At 56.5% G+C, this 22185-nt stretch overlaps 2 protein-coding genes across 2 annotated transcripts; both read right to left on the bottom strand.

The window, feature by feature from the left end:
• Positions 1-3869: 3869 nt before the first annotated feature.
• On the bottom strand, positions 3870-14163 carry LOC121069290. Its single transcript, XM_040555346.1, has 4 exons — positions 14058-14163; positions 11385-11679; positions 4234-4423; positions 3870-4040 (listed from the first exon to the last, which is right to left on the bottom strand). Exons 1-4 carry the CDS (start codon positions 14161-14163, stop codon positions 3891-3893), a joined length of 741 nt encoding a protein of 246 aa, XP_040411280.1. The 3' UTR covers positions 3870-3890.
• A 3855-nt stretch (positions 14164-18018) lies between these two features.
• On the bottom strand, positions 18019-19649 carry HAND2 (heart and neural crest derivatives expressed 2). Its single transcript, XM_040556447.1, has 2 exons — positions 19057-19649; positions 18019-18373 (listed from the first exon to the last, which is right to left on the bottom strand). The coding sequence occupies exons 1-2, from the start codon at positions 19609-19611 to the stop codon at positions 18275-18277; spliced, it is 654 nt and encodes a 217-aa protein (XP_040412381.1). The 5' UTR covers positions 19612-19649; the 3' UTR covers positions 18019-18274.
• Positions 19650-22185: the final 2536 nt, after the last annotated feature.

The following is a 22185-nucleotide window of genomic DNA, read 5'->3' as shown; positions in this document are numbered from 1 at the left end:
TCCTTAAAGCCCTCCGACTCACGGCGGGGAGCTCGCAGCTCCCGGCTCCAGGCGCTCGGCAGCTCCCTCTGCCTTGCTGCGTGCCCGTTCTCGGCTCTTCGTGCAAGAAACCGATGGGAAAATATCAACAAATAGCCAAAATGACTGCGGTTTTCTTTCTCCCCGTTTTCTTTTATTGTTGTTGTTTTTTCTTTTTATTTTTTTTCTGTCAGCTGAGTTACTGATTCAGGTTTGAAATCGCTGTTCTGGCATGTTATACATGAGGGATGGATGGATGCATTTATCCACGTTTTTCGTATTCCGCAGCCTGCAGTAGTAGGAGAAAAAGAGAAGAAGAAAAAAAAAGTGGGGAAATGCCTGTTCTTTCATATTTCTCAAGGTGTTTGAAAAGTCTGGTCTGTGCCACGTGAATTTTGGAAACGGCGGTTTTGAGTTGACGTCTTACTACTGGAGGCACAGGACTGTTTTGAAAAAGAAGTACAAAAGAAGTACGAATGAAAAGCAGCCCTCACCTCTCCGCAATGCACCGGGAAAGGACTTCATCCCGGGGCTCCTTTGCTTACTTCCTACAGTAGTCCCTCTCCTTTTTAGTCCTGTTTTTTTTTTTTTTTTGGAGGGGGCGGAGAGGGGATACCGAGATATGCCAATAACTCCAGGCGCCCCTTGCCTCCTGGGATAAGATTTATTTCTGCGGGGAAAAGCCGTACATCACATGCTATCAGCAAAGACACCCTCTCACTGCGTTCTCTGCCAAACTGCCGCGGACCCCCCGATCCTCCGGGCGTGCAGAAACTCCCCAGGCTCGAAGCCACCTCGGTTTTCAGCTCGCTCGTTTCCCACTGGCGCGCTCTCCCCGAGCATGGGGCAGCAGCGCCGCACACCCCGCCGAGCGGCGGGCAAATCACGGCCCCTTTCTCACGGGCCGTATCCGGACCGGGCCGGGGCCGCGGCGGCCGGAGCCCGCCGGGAATCGGGGGGGTCGGTCAGAGCTGCCAGCCCTGGGGGGGGTCTGGCCAAGGAACACTCTGTCATATCACATCATAGCACATCACTTGTCCTATCCTGCCGTATTAAATACCGGAGTATTTCGATAAAATTTGTATGCGCGTCCATACATCCATGTTCATATGTGGTTATATGTACAGTATAATGTCTTTTGTATATGTTTAATATGTAAAAGCAATCTCTAAACATTCCTCAGTTTTTATTTGTTGAGGATCTTGGAGCTCATGACGCAAATGAAGGGAAACTGCAGGACTAATTCCCTGTTATTTAATAAGGTAACTAAAATAATGCGATGTACATTCGATTGTATTAATTTAGCATATATTAATGGTACATGCATAGGTACTTATACACACACGTGCAGAGATGTATAGCCACTTATACACACGCACCCCCACGTGTTTCGCCGTGCACAGCCCGGGGCGCCTTTCGCCCCGCGTTGAGCCCACGCGGAGCCGCCGTGCACCCATGGAAAGACCTGAGGAGTGGAACAGATGTGCCGGGGGGGAGTCGCTCCCACTCTGCTGCTCTCGGACCCGTGGGGAGGGCGCGATTAGGTTTTAAGAAACAGCCCCTCCCCAGGCAGAGCCGCTGCCTGCGCAGGAAGACACGGACAAAGGAACAGAGCCGGCGCGGGAATGATAGATAGATGAAAGGATGAAATAAAAAGGAAAGAAATGAAAAGGAATGAAAAAATAAAAATAAAAAAATAAAAATAAAATAAAATAAAATAAAATAAAATAAAATAATAAAATAAAATAAAATAAAATAAAATAAAATAAAATAAAATAATAAAATATAGAAATGCCTCAAAAACAACAAAAAAAAGAACTAAAGAAAAAAAAATGACACCATCTTTGTGCACACCATGGTTTTGGTACTTTTCTCTCTCCGAGTGCTGCGGCGCTCCGCTGCAGGAGGAGCGGGGCGGTGGCGGCGGCGGGGGACGGGCAGGCGTGGAGAGGGGACCGGTGAAGGGGGAGGGCGGAGGGGAGCGGCTGCTGGGGGCAGCCGTCGGGGGGACCGGAGAAGGGTCACGCCAGCATCTGCAGCTCTCCGGTGCCGCCTGTTACCTGCCCGCGGCTGCCGGGGGTGACAGCAGGCGGTGACAGCTCTCCGCGGGTGACACCTTGTAATGAGGGCCGCCGTGGCCACCCAGCTGCCGGCCCCTCCAGCGCTCGCTTCGCATCCCAGTCCCCGCCCGGAGCAACCCTTCCTGAGGGTCCTCCCGGTTCTAGCCCCGAGGGTCTCTGTCCCGCGTGAATAACGGCCAGGAGGTCCAAATCCTCCCAGTGCCGGGCAGGACACGGCCGACACCCGGCCCCAGGTCACACCGAGCAGGGCGGGATCCTCCTGGTTCCTGTGCCGGCCCCGAAGCGGGTTTAGGGCGCTGATGGGGCGCGGGCATCCTCCCTCCGCCAAGTGCACGGTGCTGACGGATTTACCTTCCCCGCCACAAGCTTTCGAGGGAAGCACAGGCGGAGCTGAGGGGTGCTGCTTCCAACCCCTTTAGCCCACCCCAAGGGAGAGCCCCATCCGCCAGGTGATGCTCCTTCGGCCCGACGTGGCCCCAAAGCCAGACGAGGCAGAGCCGGCCCCCAAAATCGGCCGGTTCGGCTGGGGAGGCGGTTGGCAGGTTGGCAAAGAAGTGGCAAGAGACGTCCCCCAGAACTTCCCCATGGGCTTCAGTGGGAAAACGGGCAGAAAACGTGCCCGCCAGGCTCTGCCCTGCGACGTGCGTGCAGGTCGGGCACCGTCGCGGTGAGACGAGGGAAGGAGCGGTCCTCTCCCTGCCCTCGGCCTTGAGGAGAGAGAGGTCAGGCTGGGGGCACACCAAAGACGAGGTCTGGCTGAAAGGTGCCAGACGCCGAAAACTGCCCCCTCTCCCCCGGCTGGGCTCCCGAAAAAAATAAAATTAAATTAAAAAATCAATTAAAAAGAGAATTCGCTGACTGCGGGCAAGGTCTCACCTGCTTTCTATTCCCCCCTCCACCCCCCGGGAGCTCTCCCCTCCGCCGGCTGCACGGAGGGCCTGGCTGCGGCCCCCGCAGCCGAGCCGTTGGGGGGCTGCCGTCTGCCATACCCCCAGGGAGCTCGGGCGGCTCCGGCAGCTTCCCCCGGCGCTTCCCGAAAAGGTATCCCGGGAATCCTTCCCCTAGAAAGGCAGCAGGCCGGAGGAGTTAGCCCAGGCTCGAAGCATCCGAGGAATTTCGAGCAGGGAAGCGAGCCCCGGCCCGCCGCTGCAGCCCCGCCGGCCCCCGGGGGGCGAGAGGCGCAGCCCCCGTCGGGGCGTACCTTCAGGCATGGAAGCGTTTAGCGGTTTCGGCGGCATTAACTCCTAACAGGGTGTGAAAAGTATTGGGGATTGAAAAAGCTGTGGGAAAGTGGAGGCTTTCCAAGTCAGCCAGACTGGAGCTTTCCTCCCATCTGCAGGCGGACACCTTGCGCTGCTCCCGCCGCCGCGACCGTGCCCCGGCCCCCGAAAAAGAGCTGCCTCGTCCCGGGAGCCGTGGGTCGAGCAGCAAGGCAGGTGCGGTGCCCCCCTGCCCCCTTGTAGCCAGAAAATCGGGAAATCGGGCATCCCCTGTGGCCACTAGCCCCGCCGCCCACAGCCGTCGAGGGGCGCCCGGCCAAAAGCCTGCGGTCTCTCCTCTGCTCCCAGCATCCTCCTGCTGCTTTTTTTCCTTTTTCTTTTTTTTTCTTTTGCTTTTTCTTTTTTTCTCTTTTCTTTTCTTTTTTTTCCTTTCTTTTCTTTTTATTTTTTTGTTAACCTAGCACAACGCTCTGCTTTTTTTTTTTTTTTTCTTTTTTTTTTTCAGTGCGAACGGCCTGAAAAACAAAACCACGGGACGAACATTTCAGCTCCGATCCCATTTAATTAGCCGTTAACACTCGTTCCCGTTAAAGCGGAGATCCTCACCGCCCTTACAGCTGCCCCGGGTGAGCCTTACGGTCCGTACCCTGGGGCCGCATCCAGCCTCCCCCTTCTCCGGCGGGCAATCAACGAGGTCTGCAAAATCCTCGGCGGCGCAAATCTTAAATCCCAGTGCCAAAAAAAAAAAAAAGTTTGCTTTCTCCCCGCCGGACAAGACGGTGGATGGCGCAAGAGCTCACCCGTGTGTCAACCTGCGCTCCCCCCACCCCGAGCACCGCTGCCCCCTGCCCGCATCGGGGGGGCGAGATGCGGGGCGAGCAGCTGCAGAAGGGACCTTACATTGCTTTTCTTACCTGCCTTAGGCGAGAAGGGCAAAGGGACAGGCACCTGGCTGGGGCCAAACTGGGGGTGTCTTCCCCCTCAGTCACAGAGCCGCCGCGGGGGCTCCTCCGCTGCCCTCTGCGCTCACTTGGGCCGGGCCGGGAGGGAGCAGCCGGGGTTTTCGGCTTCCGAGGAACCCCGGGATAAAAAGAGAGGCTCCTCCTGCAAAGAAATCCATTGCTGGGCATCAGAGAGGGGTTTTAAAGATTAAAAAAAAAAAAAAAAAAAAAAAGCCCCCCCTCCGACTCGTGATTGAGGGACAGTTAAAAATAATTGCCCGTGTTAAGAGGCAGAAGACCAGGTTACAGGGAAAACTACCTTCTTTCAAAGCCCGCTAATGGCCCTACGATTCATTAGGTTACTTAATCCTAATAGCCTCGCTAGCATCAGTCCCGGTGACCCAGCCCATTAAGCACCACCAGTGAAACCCTATAAAACGTGCAAGGGGAATGTCCAACATATGAGCACGTTTATTAGCGTTATGTTCCCGAGATAACGTGCCTCCGGCTCCTCTGCACACCGCTGCAGGCAGGTCGGGGCCAGAGGGAGCTCGCTTTTGGGAAGGGCTGAGAGCAGAAGAGGAGTTGAGGGAGAGGGGGGAGCTGCTCCCACCGTCCCTGTCACCCCTGCCGGTAGCACTGCTCCCCCGTCCCCTCGGCACTCCTACTCTCCAGCCAAACAATAGCTACATTTGCGGCTAGCATTTTTTCCCTCTGATTAAACCCAGGCCAACCAATGGCAGCCAGAACGAACCAAAACGCACAGAGTAACATTTCGACCATAAACAGGAGTTAACAGCTTTAAAAGAAAAAAAAAAAAAAAAAAAAGGGGGGGGGGGAAGAAGGGAAGACAAAAAAAAACAGCCTTCCTTCCACCGAACCGTGTCAATGCGATCCACCCCCACCCCCCTCCAAAATCCCAAATTTATTTTATTTATTTTTTCTGCCTCTCCATTTCGGGGGAAAAATCCGCCGGGGCTGCGGTTCAAGGTGCTGAGCCAGGTTAATGGGACAGCCCGGCCCCACCGGGGGGGACCAGGGGCAGCTCCCAGCTGGGTGGGATTGTGAAGCAGCCGGTCCTGCCGCCCTTCCTCCGCCTTTCCTCGCCGGTTTTAAGGCTGTCGGGGCATCATCTGGGAGCCTCCAAGCGAGCTGCGCCTTCCCAGCGCCGCCGGCTGCTCCGTGGAGGATTTGCCGGTGCTAAACGCTGCGGACTGATCCCGCAGCCCCGCGGATCTGGGAGCGGCGCCCGGCCGCCCGGCCCCTGCCGTGCCCCGGGGCACCGCGACGGGACGGCCCCGACCGCCGGGGGCCGGGGGCTGGGGCGGAGGAGGGCCGGCGGCGGCAGCGCCTGCCCGGGGCCGGGGCTCCACACCTCCGCAACTGACAGCGCTTCTGTTATTAAACCCCCCCCTTTTTTTTTTCTTTTTTCCCGTTTCCTCAAGGGCGCTTTTTTTTTTTTTTTTTTTTTTTTTTTTCTTTAACTTGTAAAATGTTGCTCTGGCTTGGAACTTGTCATAACAGGAGCCTGCTTTATTTATTGGGTTATTTATTTCTTTTACGCATAACAACAATATCCCGAACACGGTCAGTTTGCAAGGAGATTCCAAACAGAAGAAAGACAGAGAAAAGCAAGAGAGCAAGAGAGCAAGGAAGGAAGGAAGGAAGGAAGGAAAAGCGAGAGAGAAAGAGAGAGAGAGAGAAAGAGAGAGAGAAAGAGAGAGAGAGAGAGAGAAAAAGAGAGAAAGAGAGAAAGAGAGAGAAAGAGAGAAAGAGAGAGAGAGAAAGAGAGAGAGAAAGAGAGAGAGAAAGAGAGAAAGAGAGAGAGAGAGAAAGAGAGAGAGAGAAAGAAAGAAAGAAAGAAAGAAAGAAAGAAAGAAAGAAAGAGAGGAAGAGAGGAAGAGAGGAAGAGAGGAAGAGAGGAAGAGAGGAAGAGAGGAAGAGAGAAAGAGAGAAAGAGAGAAAGAGAGAAAGAGAGAAAGAGAGAAAGAAAGAAAGAAAGAAAGAAAGAAAGAAAGAAAGAAAGAAAGAAAGAAAGAAAGAAAGAAAAAGAAAGGGAAAGAAAAAACACATGCCAGCCCTTCAAAATTAAAACAAGAAGCCCCGAAGTATTCTTTTGGTATTAATATTATTTAACATTTAAAAATCCAGGAACTTCAAACAACCTTTTTTCGGGGAAAAGAAAGAGAAAAGAACTATTCTCTGGAAACCATTTGTTCACAACTCGAACTGTGCCATTTTGGCTTCGAAACAAAACTCGAGACGCCCAACCCTGTCCCCCCTCCCCCCGGCGTATATCTTTTCAGCACACATTTTAAAATAAATATTCTTACGAGTCTTTCCAGAATGCCTCCCTGTTATGAATTGATAGGATACAACATACCCCAGCTGCGCCTGGAAGTTGGGATTTAGTCCTTTAAACACTAGGACAACATCTGCAGGGAAAACAATTAGGGCGGCCGCGGCCCCCTCCGCCGCGCTGCCTCGCTAATGGCCCAGGCGGGCCGGCTCGGCCCCGGCCCCGCACCCTGCTCAGGGGTGCCCGGGGGGAATTCACTGCTGCCGCCAGGGCAGCCCTGCTGGGACGCAGAGAGCCCCAGCTTCTCCGGGCAGAAGCCCCCAGCCTGTCTTCGCTCCTGCAAAATGGAGATTTTTTTTTTAATTTTTTTTTCTCCTGGCCATCCTTGCAAGCCCTTTTCACTTGACCGCCTTTTCCCGGTCTTTCCCTGCCGCTACTCAGCTAGTGAAAATAAACCCCAGCAAATTCAGCAAACTGCTCCCTCCAGAATTTAAGAAAATAATGAAGGCATTTCCAGCGGTCTGTGCGGATGTGTCCGACTGGGGAAACGCAGGGCGAATCCGACACGTTTTTCGTCCCGACCGAAGCTTAATTCAACCTCAAGTATATTTTCGTAGCGTATTTACTTAGCAAAGCTTTCCTGTAGCTATTCTGCCTGAGAACGGTGTTTACCATTTAAAGAATGCGGAAAGCATTTGCTCTGTGATCTCCTGTTTCGGAGCTTATAACAGGTGTCGGAGCTTTCTTTGGGGGGAATTATATATGGATGTCTATATATACGCCCAATTAAATAAAACGACTGCTTTGTCTATTTTAAACCATATGTTTGCGAAAAAAATAACAGATAAATGTTCAAGTTTTAAACACCTTCTGTGCTTATACGGCTTAGGCTCAATCCGAATATATTATATGACCTTATCATGTTTCAGTCTGTTTTCTTGTTGCTTTTAATGAGATGCTGCAGTGGGAACGGTCGTGTCCCGGCTTCCATAGGCTATGCTCTTTTCCATCCTAGGTGGGTGCGTGTCTTCTCAGGGCTGGCCAGCTCCGAAATACCTTTGTTCTCGAAAAGGAGTAAGACGCGCCAGTAAAGTCATCGTAAATGGGGTGAAAAATACAACAGCACTGAAATCCATGACCACGACCGGCCACCAAAAATGCGAAGTATGACTAAGCACATGGCTGAGGTGCTTTACCTCTGTAGGAAAATGAGCTAGAGCCCATGTGCCTCCTCTCCTCGCCTCTCTGCGCCCAGCGTGGTTTTCCTTTCCCGTTGCCAAAATAAAAATAAAAATACAACTCCCAGCTCGTTTTACGGAAGGGAGCGAGGCACTTCTTACAGATGTTTTACGGTGTGGGAGCCAGCGCCCTAAAGAAGCCGAGGACTGAGTCCTATGCCACAAGCCCCCATCTTCCTCACGCCCCCACCTGTCCCTAGTGTCCCCCAGCTAACGCAGCGGCTCGGGGCGGGGTTAGCGCCTAAAACCTGCACAGGTCGCGGCTGCTGGTGGTGCGAAGAAGCTTCAGAAAGTTAAAATCCCGGCACGGATTGGCCTCCAGGAGCATCCCTCCCCATCCTGGCAGGCGGCGGCTGGGCAGAGCGAAGGGGCCGCGGGGCGGGCGCCCCCGAGCCCTGCGCATCCCATTGCGACCGCAGGGCACGGAGCGATGCGCGGCTGCGGGAAGGATGCCAAGGCAGCCCCGGCGGGGGGAAAAGGGAGATTTAAGGGCAGCGAGCAGTGAAATACTGAAAATATTCGCAGCTTGCAGCGCTCAGCGGTGCCCACAGCCACGAGGGGTCCGGTCGGGACAAGGGGTCCCAGCCCAGAGCGATGCCCACGGGGTGATGCCCCACGGCCCCACAGCACCGGCCCCGCTCCCCACAGCTCCTTTTGTAATTTTTAATTTTTATTTTTTTCCGAAAAGCGCCGATTTCACACGCAGAAAACGGCGAGAAGGGGAAGGAGATGTGCCCCTGCCTCCCTCCCGGTGCTGCCGAAGGATGGATGTGCCTCATCCCCCCACCGCGCACGGAAACCCGGGCCATCCTGCGAACGACACGCTGCCTAAATAAAGATAAAAAGTGCCATACATCACAGGCTTCCCCGCTTGTTCTCAATGACTTGTAGATTCCTGCCCTCCCACCCACCCCCCCCACCGGCACACGTGCGGTGATAGAAAACGGTTTTAAATGCCGAGGGGTCACGCAGAGCCATCCTGCTCGTTTAGCAAGAATAACAGAGCTATTACAGAGCGCAGGGAAGGAGCCGGCCAGTCCCCCCGCACACGTTTCAATAGCGTGCCTGGCCCGCACGCAGCCCCAAGCGCCCAGACCGTGCGGGCACCCGGCTCGCCCCCGTGCCCCTGCTTCAGGCCGCGGGGGCGTGCACGGGCGGCGGGGCGCGCCCCCGTGCGCGGGCTGGGGGGCGCGGAGGGGCCGCGTTGGTCTTCGAGACGGAAAAGCACGGAAAGACTTTTAGGAGAGCCGGGAGACAGCATTTGCTCGCTCACCCACACTTCTTATTTTGATTTTTTTTTTTATCTCTGTGGCCGAAAACTGGAAATAATTAAATTCTTTAAAGGTTTACTTTTGAAACCGTGGCTGGAGTAAACTACGATTCAGGTGTAAATAATTACCAAAGTCATGAAAGCGGCAACTGCTCCATGTGGTCTATTCATTGCCCCCTTTTTTTTTTTAATCGTTTGATCATTTTAATCCTTAACTGTTTGCCAAATTCACATATTTGTAATTTACTAAACTTTATCGTCTCTCCCAGGACAGGGATGGTGTCCATTAGTTTCCAGACCCGTCCTGCCCCGCCGCAGGAGTCCTCCCTGGTGGAGGAGCGTGGCTGGAACAAACTGGATGTTCCTGGAGAAGGGGTAACCCTATTACCCCGGTATTTGGAAAAGCTGGCTATATCAGATTAGGGAAATTAGAACTGAATAAAAGATGCTTCCCTTTCATAAACGCTAACAGACCTACTCGGTTTAAGACTCCGGAGAAGAAATGAGTTATTGAATAAAAGAAATTGTTTAAACACAATAGATCCATGACCGAATGAAAGCATCCCCCGGGGCAAGACAAGCAGGATTTGGCCCGAAAGCACGAAAATAGAAGCATGCATTAAGCGAAAGCCTTGCAGAAATAAGAGAAATGTGGACATATAATATACACCATATAAACAAAAGCAGGGGATTGATTTCATCCACGTTTGCTTCAGCCCTTGTCTACTTTTTACTTTTTTTTTTTTTTTTTTTGCCTACGTTGCAATTTCAACTCATTTGCCTCTTCAGAAAGCCACGGTGGAAAAAAAAAGACAGAGAAAATAACATTTTCTGATGTGTGTCGTCTTTTAAAACCTTTCTGCACACTGAGACACTACTCGAACATGCTCTGGCGTTGTAAAAGTGTTTTTATCACGCTGTAAATTACTGCCACTCCGACAGGGGAGCCGGAAATGTAAATCACACCGTAGAGCTGAAGTTATGAAAAAGTTTGTTACATTTTCTTGCCTCTTAGGAAGATCACGGCGCTGCTGGCTTGGGAAGGGAGGGGGGAGGCTTGTTTACTATTTTCCTGCTCCACCAAACTGTTGGCTCCACGGTGCCTGGGACTTTGATGAGAAAGAATGGACAATGTGCAGAGTCCCTTCCTATGACACCCAGGCCACCGCCACTTGGGAGGTCCTTCGGCCTAATGCAACCACAGCTAACTGCTCCCAACAGGAGGCTCTGTGGATCAGGCAGGGTCACAATTATACTTCTGCTAAAGGCAAGAGCTTTAAAAAAAAAAAAAAAGAGGGAGAGAGAGAGAGAAAGAGAGAGAGGGGAGGGGGCTGGGCGAGCGGCTGAATTAAAGCCTTTCACTTCAGATGGGGAAGGAAGGACCGAGAGCGAGGGTGGCAGGAATCGTTTACAGGAGGCATGTGCATGCGTGAAACCAGGTCGTCTCCATCCCGGCGCTGCTCGGAGGCCGAGGCCCGAGGCTCGGCTCACGGAGGCCCCCCCGGCCGGAGGCAGTGGGTCTCTGCCCGCCCGGTGCGGAGGCTTTCGGGGCTGATCCGCGGGCGTGGGACCCGCCCGGTGCCAGACAGCTTAGAGCCCTTAAGCGCCAAATACTCGCTGGAGGGGGGAGAAAGGCTGCAGGAGAAAAGAGCCCAGCCTCGGCCTCCGATTTCGGCACTCGGCGGGGGGGGCGAATACTTGCCGGGGGTGCGGGCAGGAGGGGCAGGAGGCCCGGGGCACGCGTGGAAGAGCGGGATGAGATTCCCGGGAGCCGCAGCCCCTGCAGAGCTGCTAAAGCCGGCTCGCTGCCGCTTCCTCGCAGCGGCGAGGAAAAGCGGGGGGGTACGAGGTTGGGGGGCCGCGGGGGGGTCCCAACCTCCGACTGTTTCCCGTGCCAGTGCCAGGAGCGGCGCCTCCCCGGCCAGCCCGTCCCGTCCCGTCCCGCCCGCGCCCTCTAGCCGCGCCCCCTCGTCCCTTTTCCGTGCTTACAGCCCCCCCGGGAGCCCAAGCCCGGGGGGTCCCTCCCGGGAGGCAGGCGAGAGTCCCCCAGCCCGCTTCGGCCCAGTGTCGTGCTTTCGCTGCCAGGAGGCTGCGGCACCGGCAGAGCCGAACCGATCCGGGCTGGGGAGGGTCCCGTTTCGTCCCGAAGTCCCCCCCATCCCCGGCCCTGCCTGGGGCAGCGGGATCCCCTCGCCGTCCGGCTCCCCCGGCTCGCCCCGTCCAGGCAGCGAGACCCGGCCGAGGGAGGGGGGCGGTTTCGGGGCCCCCCCGGCCGCAGGCTCCTGCCCCGTCCCCGTCCCCGCCGCCCCCCGCTTACCTGGACGAGGCTTCCCGTGGTCGGCGGCGGGCTCGCAGCGGGCCGGGGGCGAGGGGGGGGGGCAGAGGGCACCCCGGGAGGGGAGGGGAGCAGGCATGGCCCCCGCGCACCCCGGAGAGCTCAGGCTCGGGGAAGAGAGAGGGTGGGGTGGAGGGAAAGCCTTTTTTCCCCCTTTCTCTCCCCGTTTGAGCCGAAGTGACCCGCAGTATCTGGAGAAGGTTTTTGAAGACGTTTGGGAGGGAGGGAGAGAGTTTTCTGCTGAGAAACTCAATCTGCCATACAGTAGCGGCTGCATCTGGGATCTGTCACTGCTGACAGCACCACAGGGCACAGACATGATCTTCCGCACAACACTGCAACTCCCCAAAATACCCTCCTCGCTCCCAGGGTGTCTGCCGGGTTGCATCGCGCTCCTTCGCCAAAAGGGGGAAAGCAACCTGAATCCCGAGCAAACAAACCCACCGAGGGAGAGGGAGCAGTACCCCCCTTCCCCTCCTCGATTTTAAACACGCCGCCGCCGAGGAAACGAGGCGAAAAGGCAGTGTCATACTCTGATGGTGCAAAGGCCGTAAATGTAAGCGCCAGCGCCGCGAGATTCCTGAGAATGACTTTAATGAATAATTTCGGAGACAGTTATGGCTTTAGGTAATTACCGCGCGGCTCTATGAAAACCAGATTGGGGAGAGAGGCAGTCAAGGCCGGGCCGTGCGCCTCGGCTCGCCCTGCGCGGCCCCGCGGGCTCGCACCCCGGCCCGGCACAGCACGGCCCGGCACGGCACAGCCCCATAGCCCTGCCGGACTCCCCGCCCGGCTGCCGGGGTCTTCCTCCGGGCAGGGCTCCCAGCAAAGTCTTGAGGCTTGGGCTGGGCTGGGTGGGGGTGGGGGTTGGGGGAGGGGGCTGATATTATTATTATTAGTTTTAATCTCTTCCGCCTCCTGTATTTTCTGGCAGAACATTTCATTGTCTTTCAGGCCGGTTTTAGAAAACTTCCATGGGTCTGCATACGCATTTAGCTTTTTAAAAATTCATTATGCGCAGCTGTTTTAGCCTATAGCCACATATGGCATGCAAATAGAGACCCCTATAGGAGAATCGTCCTCTCTATTATCCCCACATGTTTGTTCAATAGACGTGGCCGGGAAAACGACTCTACTGCTCTACATTAAAATATAATATCACATTTTTTCTCCTGAAAAAGTTGGGCAACACAGGGGCTTTCTCCCTCCAACAGCATTCGCGCTTAGATAAAAGGCTCCCGGAGGCGGACGCACCGATCCCCATTGTGCCTCCGGTACGTCAGCGCTGCTCCCCAAACCCTGCTCCCGCCTGTCCCAGGGCACAGCCCCGAAACCAGCCCGCTCCCCGCCGCCTTCCCCGGCCGGCAGGATCCAGCCCCACCGCTCCCTGCCCTCTGCTGCGGGCAGCCCCGGCCCTACAGCCCCCGGCCGGGGCAACAGCTCCCTCCGGCCGTGCAGGGCAGCGACCCTTAAGCTCTGCGATGGGATTTATTGGGAGTTTTCCCATTGCGTTCGTGTCCGTGGGGTGGTTTTGTTCTTTGCTTTCACTTGCCAGTTTTCTTCGCTTTTCCCCAACCCCTGCCCCAGCCCTTGGGCTGGGGGATGCGGTGCGAAGCCGAGCGCACAGCGCACTGTTTGCACTGGTTTAGGAAGGAAATGTTCCTTTTCCTTTCGAGATTACACATAGACACAGCGGAGCGTTGCGGTATCTTAGGGGGTTTATTTTATACGATTTTATTTCATTTCATTTTATTTTGCTGGAACAAAGAAATGGAAACACTTTTTTTTTCCTTTAGGGTTACACAGGGCTTTTTACTCCTGGCAGGAGTGCTTTACCCAGAGAATTTAATCCTTCAGACAAATAATCTAACATTATCTCTTTTCTCTGGAGACGAGATCAACTGCTTTCTCATCCCCACCCCTCCGCCCCCCCCCTTCCTGGTAGCAGCACCGAGTGCAACGTACAGCTGGACAAGTGTCGGCCGTCCAAGACTTCGCGAGCAGGCGGCGGAGGCTCAAGTTGTATTTATCGACTTATTATTTTTATCTCTTTGGACGGAGGAGGGGGGAGAGAAATGTACAAAACAATAAAGTAAAGAGTTTGTAAAACCGAGTCTGACAAAGATGATCTCGGGTCCCGCCAAGGTGCTCGGCGCGACATTGAGGCAGCCCCAGCTCTCAATTAGCGTTAGGACTTAATAGCAGGTGCAAAGCCATCTCCCTGCCGGCAGCACGCCCGTTCACTTCGGGATTGCTCCGGATTTAGGGCGGCCTCCAGCTCGCTGGAAACCCGACCGCCGCTTCGGATAGCGGGCTGCGGGGGTGCGGGGAAGGCAGCCCGCGGTGCCCGCACGTAAGCGCTGCACTTTGCTTCGCTCATTTCTTCCTGCCAAGACACAAGGTGGAGATCTGCCTGGCCTGCTGTTTGGTTTGGAAGGCAGTGCTCCGGGCGAGCGCGCCGGGAGAAATGTAAGATAAAGCCAGCGCCGGCCGGGAAGGAGCAGGGCGAGCACCCCCGCGGGAAGCAAAGCTTCTTCTTTTCAACCCACCGCCCGAGCAGCCCCGGCGGCGGGCTCCAGAAGCGCCGGAGCCTCCGGGGGCTGAAAATCCAGCTTCGCCGCGAAGCCCCGGCGAGCGCCGTCCCGCTGCACCCGCATTCCAGCTGGCGGCCGCGGCCGGGCTGGAGCTTGGAAAGCGCTGCAGTGATTACACCCAAGTCGAGAGCAGGATGGCTCCTAGCCGTCTGATCTGACGTCAACATGTCTATAGCTCCTCGCTGCGAGATAGAGGGAGCAGAGCCGGGGGAGGGAGGGCTCTAATCATTCCCAGATGTCCCTAATAGCAGATATAAAGACTTATATAGTGTCTGAGAATAAATTTGTAATCAATGCTCTACAATCGGATCATCAAAGCAGCGACATTTCGAGAGGAAAATGGGGGTGGGGGGAGCTGGGGAAGAGGGAGACACACCACGCTGGCGTGGAAGGGGGAGAGAGGGCCACAGGGATTCCCAGCGAGGCGCTGGCCCCGCGAATCGGCCGGCTTTGCTAGAATTTATGTGAATGTATAATTCAGATAACAACTCGGCTTTAATCTCCATTGTGCGGGACGACCTGGAACAGCTGATCAGTAATTGGCCAATTAGAAGTAGAAAAGATTAGCGTTCGTTTGCGAAGGCCCATATTTCACGGCCCGCAAAATAATAATAAAACAAAAGGCTCCGAATTAAAAATATATAAAGCATTGATAAGCCCCTCGTTACACCAGAAGGGATTATGTCTGCAGGAGCGCGGGACGCGTTTCCTTCCCTCCGCTACTTGGAGCTTTCTTCTGGGTGCCTTTGCGAGCCGCTGGGCGAGTACGTGTGAAAAAGGAGGATTAAGGTTAGGTTTCCCAGCGCAGGAGGAGGATATTTTGCTTAGAGGTTTTATTATTAACCGTCTTCCCCCCCTCCTCCCCGCCCACCTTTCAAGATCACGTTGTCTCAATGGCATCCCCCGGCCGTGTTTATGTCCTTACAGTTGCCCGCGGATGTCTCAGCGCTTGTTCCAGGGGTGTCTGCGGCTGGCCCAGAAAGGCCCCGTTGCCCCGCTTTGACAACGACTGCAAATCAGCGCTAATTATTGCAATCAGCTCTTGGCGCTCCCGGGAACGAGCGGGCGAATAAATAAATAAATAAACCAACAAAATAAAATAACATTAAGAAATCCGTTATGGAGCTGCAGGGGTGCCCTGCACTCCCGATGGCGCAGAGGGCAAGCCGAGCAGCCAAAACCGCACTGTTTTCCGCCTAAACCAGAGCCGGGCCGTGCCGGGCCATGCCCCCGAGGGGTGGGTGCCCCCACTTTCTCCCGTGGGTGCCGACCCCCGCCTGTGTTTCGGGCCCGGGGAGCCGAGGGGAGGCCTCCTGGGAGGGCAGGGCAGGCGGCACGCCAGCCGGGGTAGTTGTGCTGCTGTTTCTTTTCAAATGAAAAAAAAAAAAAAAAAAGTTATTTTCTCTGGAGGCACAGCAGAGGCTCCCCCAGCGACGAAAAGAAGCGGCGAGTACACACGGGCCGTGCGCCTGCAGGGACACGGCTGGAGCAACCCGGCTGCAGCGCACCAACCCCCTGCGTCTCCCTCCCATCCCTACCCACCCGCACAGTGCAGGGAAACGCTGCGGAGGGGACAGACCGCCGCTCCCTGGTCCCATGAACTGCTACGTGCTTGTCACCTCCGAAAAAAAGCCCCCCCAGAGCCGCCGGCCCCGGCCGCAGGGTGCGGGCTGGCTGCGGGCACAGCGCTCCGCTCTTATCAGCCCCCGGCTCCGCTCGCCGGGAGCTGGGGCCAGGGCACTGACATCCCCGTCTACCATCAATTTACCTTCTACCGCCCTGCTTCCCCATTTAGCTTTTAACGTCAAAACCTACATTTTTGTCGGCTCCGGCCTGTCTAGGGCTCTTGTGATTTAGCTCCGGGAATGACTGCTCCTGAGAAAATGGCAACATTCTCATTACCGAGCAATTAAAAGAAATCCTTCTCAGCGGGTCCGGGGGGGAGGAGGGGGGATATCCCTGAGAAATTCAGGGGAGGAAAGGGGAGAGGTACCGATCGGAAAGCCCCGCGGGGCGGCGGCGAATTACCCCAGCGGCGCGGCCACCGCCTCCGCACCCCGCGCCCGGCTGTGCAGCCCGGGGGGGACAGCGGGTGGGCGGTTTCCCTCTGCCCCCCGAGGTCCGGGGAGCAGCAGCTCGGCTGCTGGAGCAGGGGAAGGCTAGGCTGGCCCTGCCGCCCTACACCCCTCGCCCCCCTGGAGCCATCCTCCTTCGCCGTTTGCGTGCAAAAAAGAGATTTGGGCGGAGGTGGAGCGGGGGGCTGCGAGGTCCTCTGGTTTATCAGCTGGGCAACAAAAGCAAACAAGGGGAGATTCTTCTCTGCGAGTGTTATAAACAAAGGCAAGTGTCGGTAAACACGGACCCACGGCGGAGCGCAGAGCCGGGCTGCCTGACCCGCCGGGAGAGAGGGCACATCACTTTTGTCTGGTTGTTGTAACCCCGCAACCTCCCCATTGTCAGCGGGGGCGGCGAAGCGGCGCGGGGACTCCCTTATCTTTTTATGGGCAATTGCACATCTACCTACGCTTATTGTCGGGTCGCGTCGGGAGCCACTTCCTTAGGCGCGGCGGCAGGGGAAGGCAGGCAGGTAGGCAGCCCTGGACCTGGGGAGAGAGCCAGCTGGGTTTAGGTTGAGCTGAGTTAAGCAAGGGTTTCAACGGCGCAGAAACACGAACCCGAATTCTATTATGGGAAAAGTGTAAAAACCTCGCGTCTAACCGGGGATTGACCGAGCGTACCTAGAACAAGATTATTTCGCAAAAGGTTTAACTTTCTGCCTCGCCTGCCTACCACACGGGGGGAAGCCAGGCGATTCCCAGCACCGAGCGTCCAGGTGGACCGCTGCAGCTCACCCCGACGCCGGGGAGCAGAAAACCCAGTGGCCCGGCACCAGGAGCCTTGCAAAGGAGCCTGCAGACAGGTAGCTACACAAACATAGGGGAAGAGCGGTCACACTGGGGAAGCAGATAGATGAACGCACAGCAGAACCGTAGCACGGCTTGCGGCAGTTTGCAACCAGAAAAAGGTAAAAAAAAAAAAAAAAAAAAAAAAGTAAAGAAAAAATCAGCTCGCTGTTGCGGACTGGAAACGTGCAACCCAGGAGAGTTTTGGGAACCACAAAGTTAATATTAAGTTCACCGTCGCTCATTGTAAATCTTCCGTCCTCCCCCCACCCCCGCGCAAATCCCTCGCCTTGTTCTCTCTTTCGTGCTTGACGTAGAATTACCTGTTACATAATCGCTCCGAGCAAAGCCCTAAAAGCCTCCCGCGCCTGCCCCCGGAGCCTCAGCCTCAGCCTCTGCCGCAGCCTCTGCCTGGCACCGCCGCCGGGAGCAGCCCGCACGGGCGCGGCTGGCGCTCCCGGGCCCGTTTGCAGCCTTGTCCGCTTCCCGTTAGCAGTAGGTCTCCTGCCTGGAGAACACCACCGCAAGGCATTTCTCCTCTGCTGAACTGCCGTTTGCATGTTCGACACTCACAGGGCTGGCGAGATCCCTCCCTCTACCCCTCCTTTCCCTCAGTCACTTGTTTAAAAATAAACTTCGGAGCCATCTTTATAATTTAGTTTACTTCCGAATATTTTAAATATTATGAAAAAAAGCCATAAACAACGCTGTTATTCAAAACATTTTGAGGTATAAAACATAAAAAGATTTGGGTTTTCTTTTTTTCCTTTTTTTCCTTTTTTTTTTTTTTTTTTTTTTTGTAAAAAACACACACAGTGGTTTATTGAGTACTTACAACGTTTACACCTTCAATATTAATTAGATTCCACTTTTTCCCTTACGGACGGAAGTGCACATAACCAATAACTGCTGAAAACATCTTCAAATACTGAACGACCACAACAAAATTACAACACTAAATACCGAGTCAACCGAAACATTGGTGCAACTGCTTCTGTTGAAATATAACTTTATAATCCCATGAATATTTATATCCAAAAGGCCAAGTATTAAAGATACACTTCACATACACACTAATGCCAGGGAGGGACTTCTTTTTTCTTTTCTTTTCTACGGTTCTGTTTTCCCCGTGTGTTTTATACAGAGCAAATAACATTCACGAAACTATTAGAGACGTTACCCCTTACCAAGCTGGAGTTTCCTCTTCATATTCATATATGGAATGCTTTTTCCCTCTCCTTCAAATATCCACATTTTGGGGGGGGTGGGGGGAGAAATTGCACATAAATAAACTGGATGATTCCAAATACAAAGAGTCCTCAGAGGAGAGCTCGCTACCGAGACTGAGAGGACGGCTCCTCCAGTCCTGCCGTGCTTACTGCTTGAGCTCCAAAGCCCAGACATGCTGCGGCCAGCCAGTCCTCCCTTTGGTTTTCTTATCGTTGCTGCTAACTGTGCTTTTCAAGATTTCGTTCTGGGGAGACAGGATGCGAAGGGAGAGAGAGAGGGAGGGAGGGGAGAGAAACAAAGCGGGGAGAGGAGAGAAAAAAAAGATTAGAGAGCTTCCTCCGCTTCCTACTGCGCCCGAGCGAGAGAGCTGCGAGGAGGAGCCGCGGGCTCCGGCGGAGGCCTGCGGGGCATTTTCGGGGCGGCCTCCGCGGGGCCTCGCCGCGCTCTCTCGCCCCGCTCCGCGCCTCCGCCGCCCGTGTGCGGGCCCGCGGCGGGGACCTCGGGGCTCGCCGAATCGCGGCGAGGCCGCGCCGAGCCTCCCCCTGCGGGCCCGCGGGGAGGCGGGCACCGGCACGCCGGGCAAAACGCGGCCCCGCGGCGGAGGAGCCGCCGCCGAAAGCCGGGGGAGGGCGGCCCCAGGGTGCCGCCGGGCCGGGCTGGAAGCGGGCCGCGGCACCCCGCCGCCTCTCACCGCCTCTCGCCCCGCAGCGGCGCGCTCAAGCCGCAGAGCCCCGCGCCCCCCAGCCGCGCGTTTGGGGCCGCGGGGCCGCCCCCGATGCACCGAGCTCGGCTGCGCCGTCGGGGTCCGGCCCGGGACGGGATGGGACGGGACCCCCGCCCCGCCGCCCCGCAGCTGGGACCCCCCCGCGGCCGGCGCCGAGCCGCCTCGCCCCCCCGCCCCGTCGCGGCCCGTGGCGGAACACTGACCAGCTCTTTCTTCCTCTTCTCCTCCTTCACGTCTGTCTTCTTGATCTCTGCCTTGAAGGCCTCCGCCTCCCCGTTCTGGTCGTCCTTCGCGAGCAGGTCCATGAGGTAGGCGATGTAGCTGGTGGCCAGGCGGAGGGTTTTGATCTTGGAGAGCTTGGTGTCGGCGGGCACGTTGGGGATGCACTCCCGCAGCTCCGCGAAGGCGCTGTTGATGCTCTGAGTCCTGCGCCGCTCCTTGCGGTTCGCCGTGCCCCTGCGCTTCACCGGCCGGGGCCCCCCGAGCCCGGGCGGGCCGCTCCCGGGCGGCACCCCCCCGTAATGGGAGTGGTCCATGCCCGGCGCCCCGTTGGCGTACTCGGGGCTGTAGGACAGAGCCATGCTGTAGTCGGGGGGGGACATCTCCGGGTGGCTGCTGATGAGCCAGCCGTGGAAGTAGGGGTTCTCCTCGTGGCCGCAGCGGGTGGCGGCGGCGGCGGCGGCGGCAGCGGCGGCGGCGAAGGGGTAGCCCTCATGGTGCACCACCGGGTGGTGGGGGAAGCCGCCCACTAGACTCATCCCCGCACCCTAGCGCGCCCCACCCCGCCCCCCGGGGCCCCAAAACAAAGCTTTCCCCTCCCCGCCCGCCCCCACCCCCCGCCGCTCCGGCGGGAGATGCTGCCCGCCGCTCACCCCTCAGCACAGCCCCGCTGCCCGCCGCCTCTCCATAGGGCGCTGCTGCAGAGTCCCCGCGGGTGCCCGAGCGATCCCCCCTCCCCAGGCGCCGCCGCCGCCGCTCATGCGTTGTGCCTCCACCTCCTCCTCCTCCTCGCCCGGGGCTGGGTCTTCGAGGAAGCGCCCCCACACACACCACCAAAAAAAAAAAAAAAAAAAAAAAAAAAAAAGGCTATGGAGAGAAGTCGACCAAACAAAACGGCTTTGGCTTCCCAGCCCGGGATATCTTCCTCGCCTCTTGCTTCCCTCCGCTCTCGCCAAGTCCGCGGCGGCCCGGCCGGGTGGTACTTACACGCGGCCCCCCTCCATGCGCCCCCGGGCTCGGGGCGCTCGGGGCGGGCAGGGCAGGGAGGGCAGGGCGCTCCCCGCTGCCCTGCGCGGCGGCGGGGGCCGTCAGTGCCGGGCGGGAGCGAGCATCCCTGCGCGCCGCGCCGCGGGGCTCAGCGCCCCCCGCTCCTCCGGGGCATCCGCGGCTCTCGGCCGGGCGCGGAGGCGAAGGCGGGCGGGCGGCGGGGCTCGGCGCGGCGCGGGGCACTGGCAGGGCTCCCCGGCCCGATCTCCATGTACAGCTACATGTTTAGGGCCGCTCGGGTTAATATATGTCGTCAGAGGCGGCGGCCGCCAATGGCTGGCGGCTGGGGCGGGGCCCGCGGGCCTCCGCAATAAAACTTTTTGATGTTCGCCCTGCTAATTGCCGAGCTCCTCTTTTAGGATTGGCTGCCCCTCCGCATCCATAATGTAATTAAAACAAGGGGGGAAAAATTATCATGGAGGCAGAGGTTAATGCAAGTGTTTAGCAGATGCCTTACTGTAAAATCTTCGTTATAAAAAAAAAAAAAAAAGCAACAAACTCATTAAAACTTAAATATCGGATAATTTCAACCCAGGTACAGTATGGATGCGAGGATTTTTCTTGGCAAAAATCTGTGTGAGAGCTTGGTAAGCTCCGTCGTTGCTTTTACAAAGCGCTTTGTGCCGGTCCGGTAGAGGAACACATAAAAACCGCTTCAGAGGGCACTTTATCGATTGCCTGGTTGTGCTAGGCATGCCTCATGTAACACTCGGGCTTATACTTTTATTGCCGGTTAATATACACAAAGAGATCACTAGTAACGAGGTTCCGAGAGGAGGGAGACGAAGTCGCTCTGCGTTGTCACCGAGCTTGCCTTTCACGTTAGCGAGGACTGGCTCCGGCTCCGCGGCTGCTGGCGCCCCGACTGAGCAGAGGGCTCGGGGTTTGGCCAGGGACGCTGTTTTCTTCCAGAAAGAATTGCTTTGAGATAATAGCAATAAAACCGACTGTAAACGATTCTCTTCCAGCTTGCCGGCTGCGCGCACGCACCTCGACCAGTGTTCACCCGGTTCAGTTATGCTCCTGAAATCAGTTTCATGCTTGTTTAACTAGGCTGATTGGTAAGTAACCGAATATTTTTTACAGCATGTTCAGAGCTTATTTTCTAGCTTTTACTAACAAATATATAAAAATTTCTCCGCGCTCCTGCTTCTGCAATAAAAAAAGACCAGCATCTGTGGAAAGCAGATTTAGCTATCGAAAGGGAATAGTTAAACGCCGGGTTAACAGGCGGGCCAGGAGGAGAGCAGCCGTGGCTCTTTAGGTGTTTTGCTTTGCTAATCTCGAAGACGTTATGAAATGAAAACGGATATCGAGCTGTAATTCACGGATAACTTGGAGGCGAGGCGAATTGCTGTCATCCTCAGACGGAGCCGAGCGTTCCTAAATAGCTGTGAAATATCAAATACCCACCCTTCCGTGTGCTGGCTGACGGCTGAGCTGATTCGGCGTATATTACAATGCGATCCTACAATATAGGCAGTGTGGAAAACTGTGTCAACAGGAGTTGAGAGGTCATAAATTAAAGAAAGAGAAAGATAGAGATGGAGCAGGCTGCAAAGGAGGCAGCGGGAACCGCAAGCCCCGCTCCCGCAGGAGTTCCGTGCGCTCTCCGCATCCACAGCACGGGCTGCGGGGACGCCTCTGGGGCGGGGGGGCCGGGGGAAAGGACGGCCAAAACGCTGCTCGGGGGGCAGCAGCTCCGCGCAGGCGGCAAGCACACGGGCTGCCCCCGAGGGCCCGGGGAAGGGCTGCCGCTCTCGGCCGGGAGGGCCCGGGGGCTCTCGGGGTGGCTGGGGTCTTTGCGGGGGAGAAGGAGCGGCGGGGAGGCTGCGGGCTCCGCGGCCGAGGCCGGCGGAGGAGGAGCGGCCTCGGTGCGCTGCGCGGGGCCGCGGCGCTGGGGGAACCCCCGGGGCGAAGCTCGAGGGGAGAGCGGGGCTGGGGCCGGCCCCGGGACGTGCCCAGGGGACAGGAGCGCAGGCATACGGGCATCTAAACGTGCGCCCGTGTGCGTCTGCGGCCGGGTGTAAACGGAGGATGAAAGTGAAAAGCTAGTCCAGATGTAG

Source organism: Cygnus olor, chromosome 4 (assembly GCF_009769625.2).
Source record: "Cygnus olor isolate bCygOlo1 chromosome 4, bCygOlo1.pri.v2, whole genome shotgun sequence".
Lineage (NCBI taxonomy): Eukaryota > Metazoa > Chordata > Aves > Anseriformes > Anatidae > Cygnus > Cygnus olor.
This window is presented reverse-complemented; position numbering and strand designations above follow the sequence as displayed.

What these genes read in the sequence shown, in the direction of transcription:
- LOC121069290 (XM_040555346.1), bottom strand. Translation starts at nt 14,163, where the DNA reads ATGTTGACGTCAGATCAGACGGCTAGGAGCCATCCTGCTCTCGACTTG. An exon ending in CCGCGGCCGCCAGCTGGAAT is followed by an intron (nt 11,680 to 14,057) that starts GCGGGTGCAGCG and finishes GACAGATCCCAG; the next exon opens with ATGCAGCCGCTACTGTATGG. An exon ending in CCACGGGAAGCCTCGTCCAG is followed by an intron (nt 4,424 to 11,384) that starts GTAAGCGGGGGG and finishes ATTTCTTTGCAG; the next exon opens with GAGGAGCCTCTCTTTTTATC.
- HAND2 (XM_040556447.1), bottom strand. Translation starts at nt 19,611, where the DNA reads ATGAGTCTAGTGGGCGGCTTCCCCCACCACCCGGTGGTGCACCATGAG. An exon ending in AGAAGAGGAAGAAAGAGCTG is followed by an intron (nt 18,374 to 19,056) that starts GTCAGTGTTCCG and finishes CTGTCTCCCCAG; the next exon opens with AACGAAATCTTGAAAAGCAC.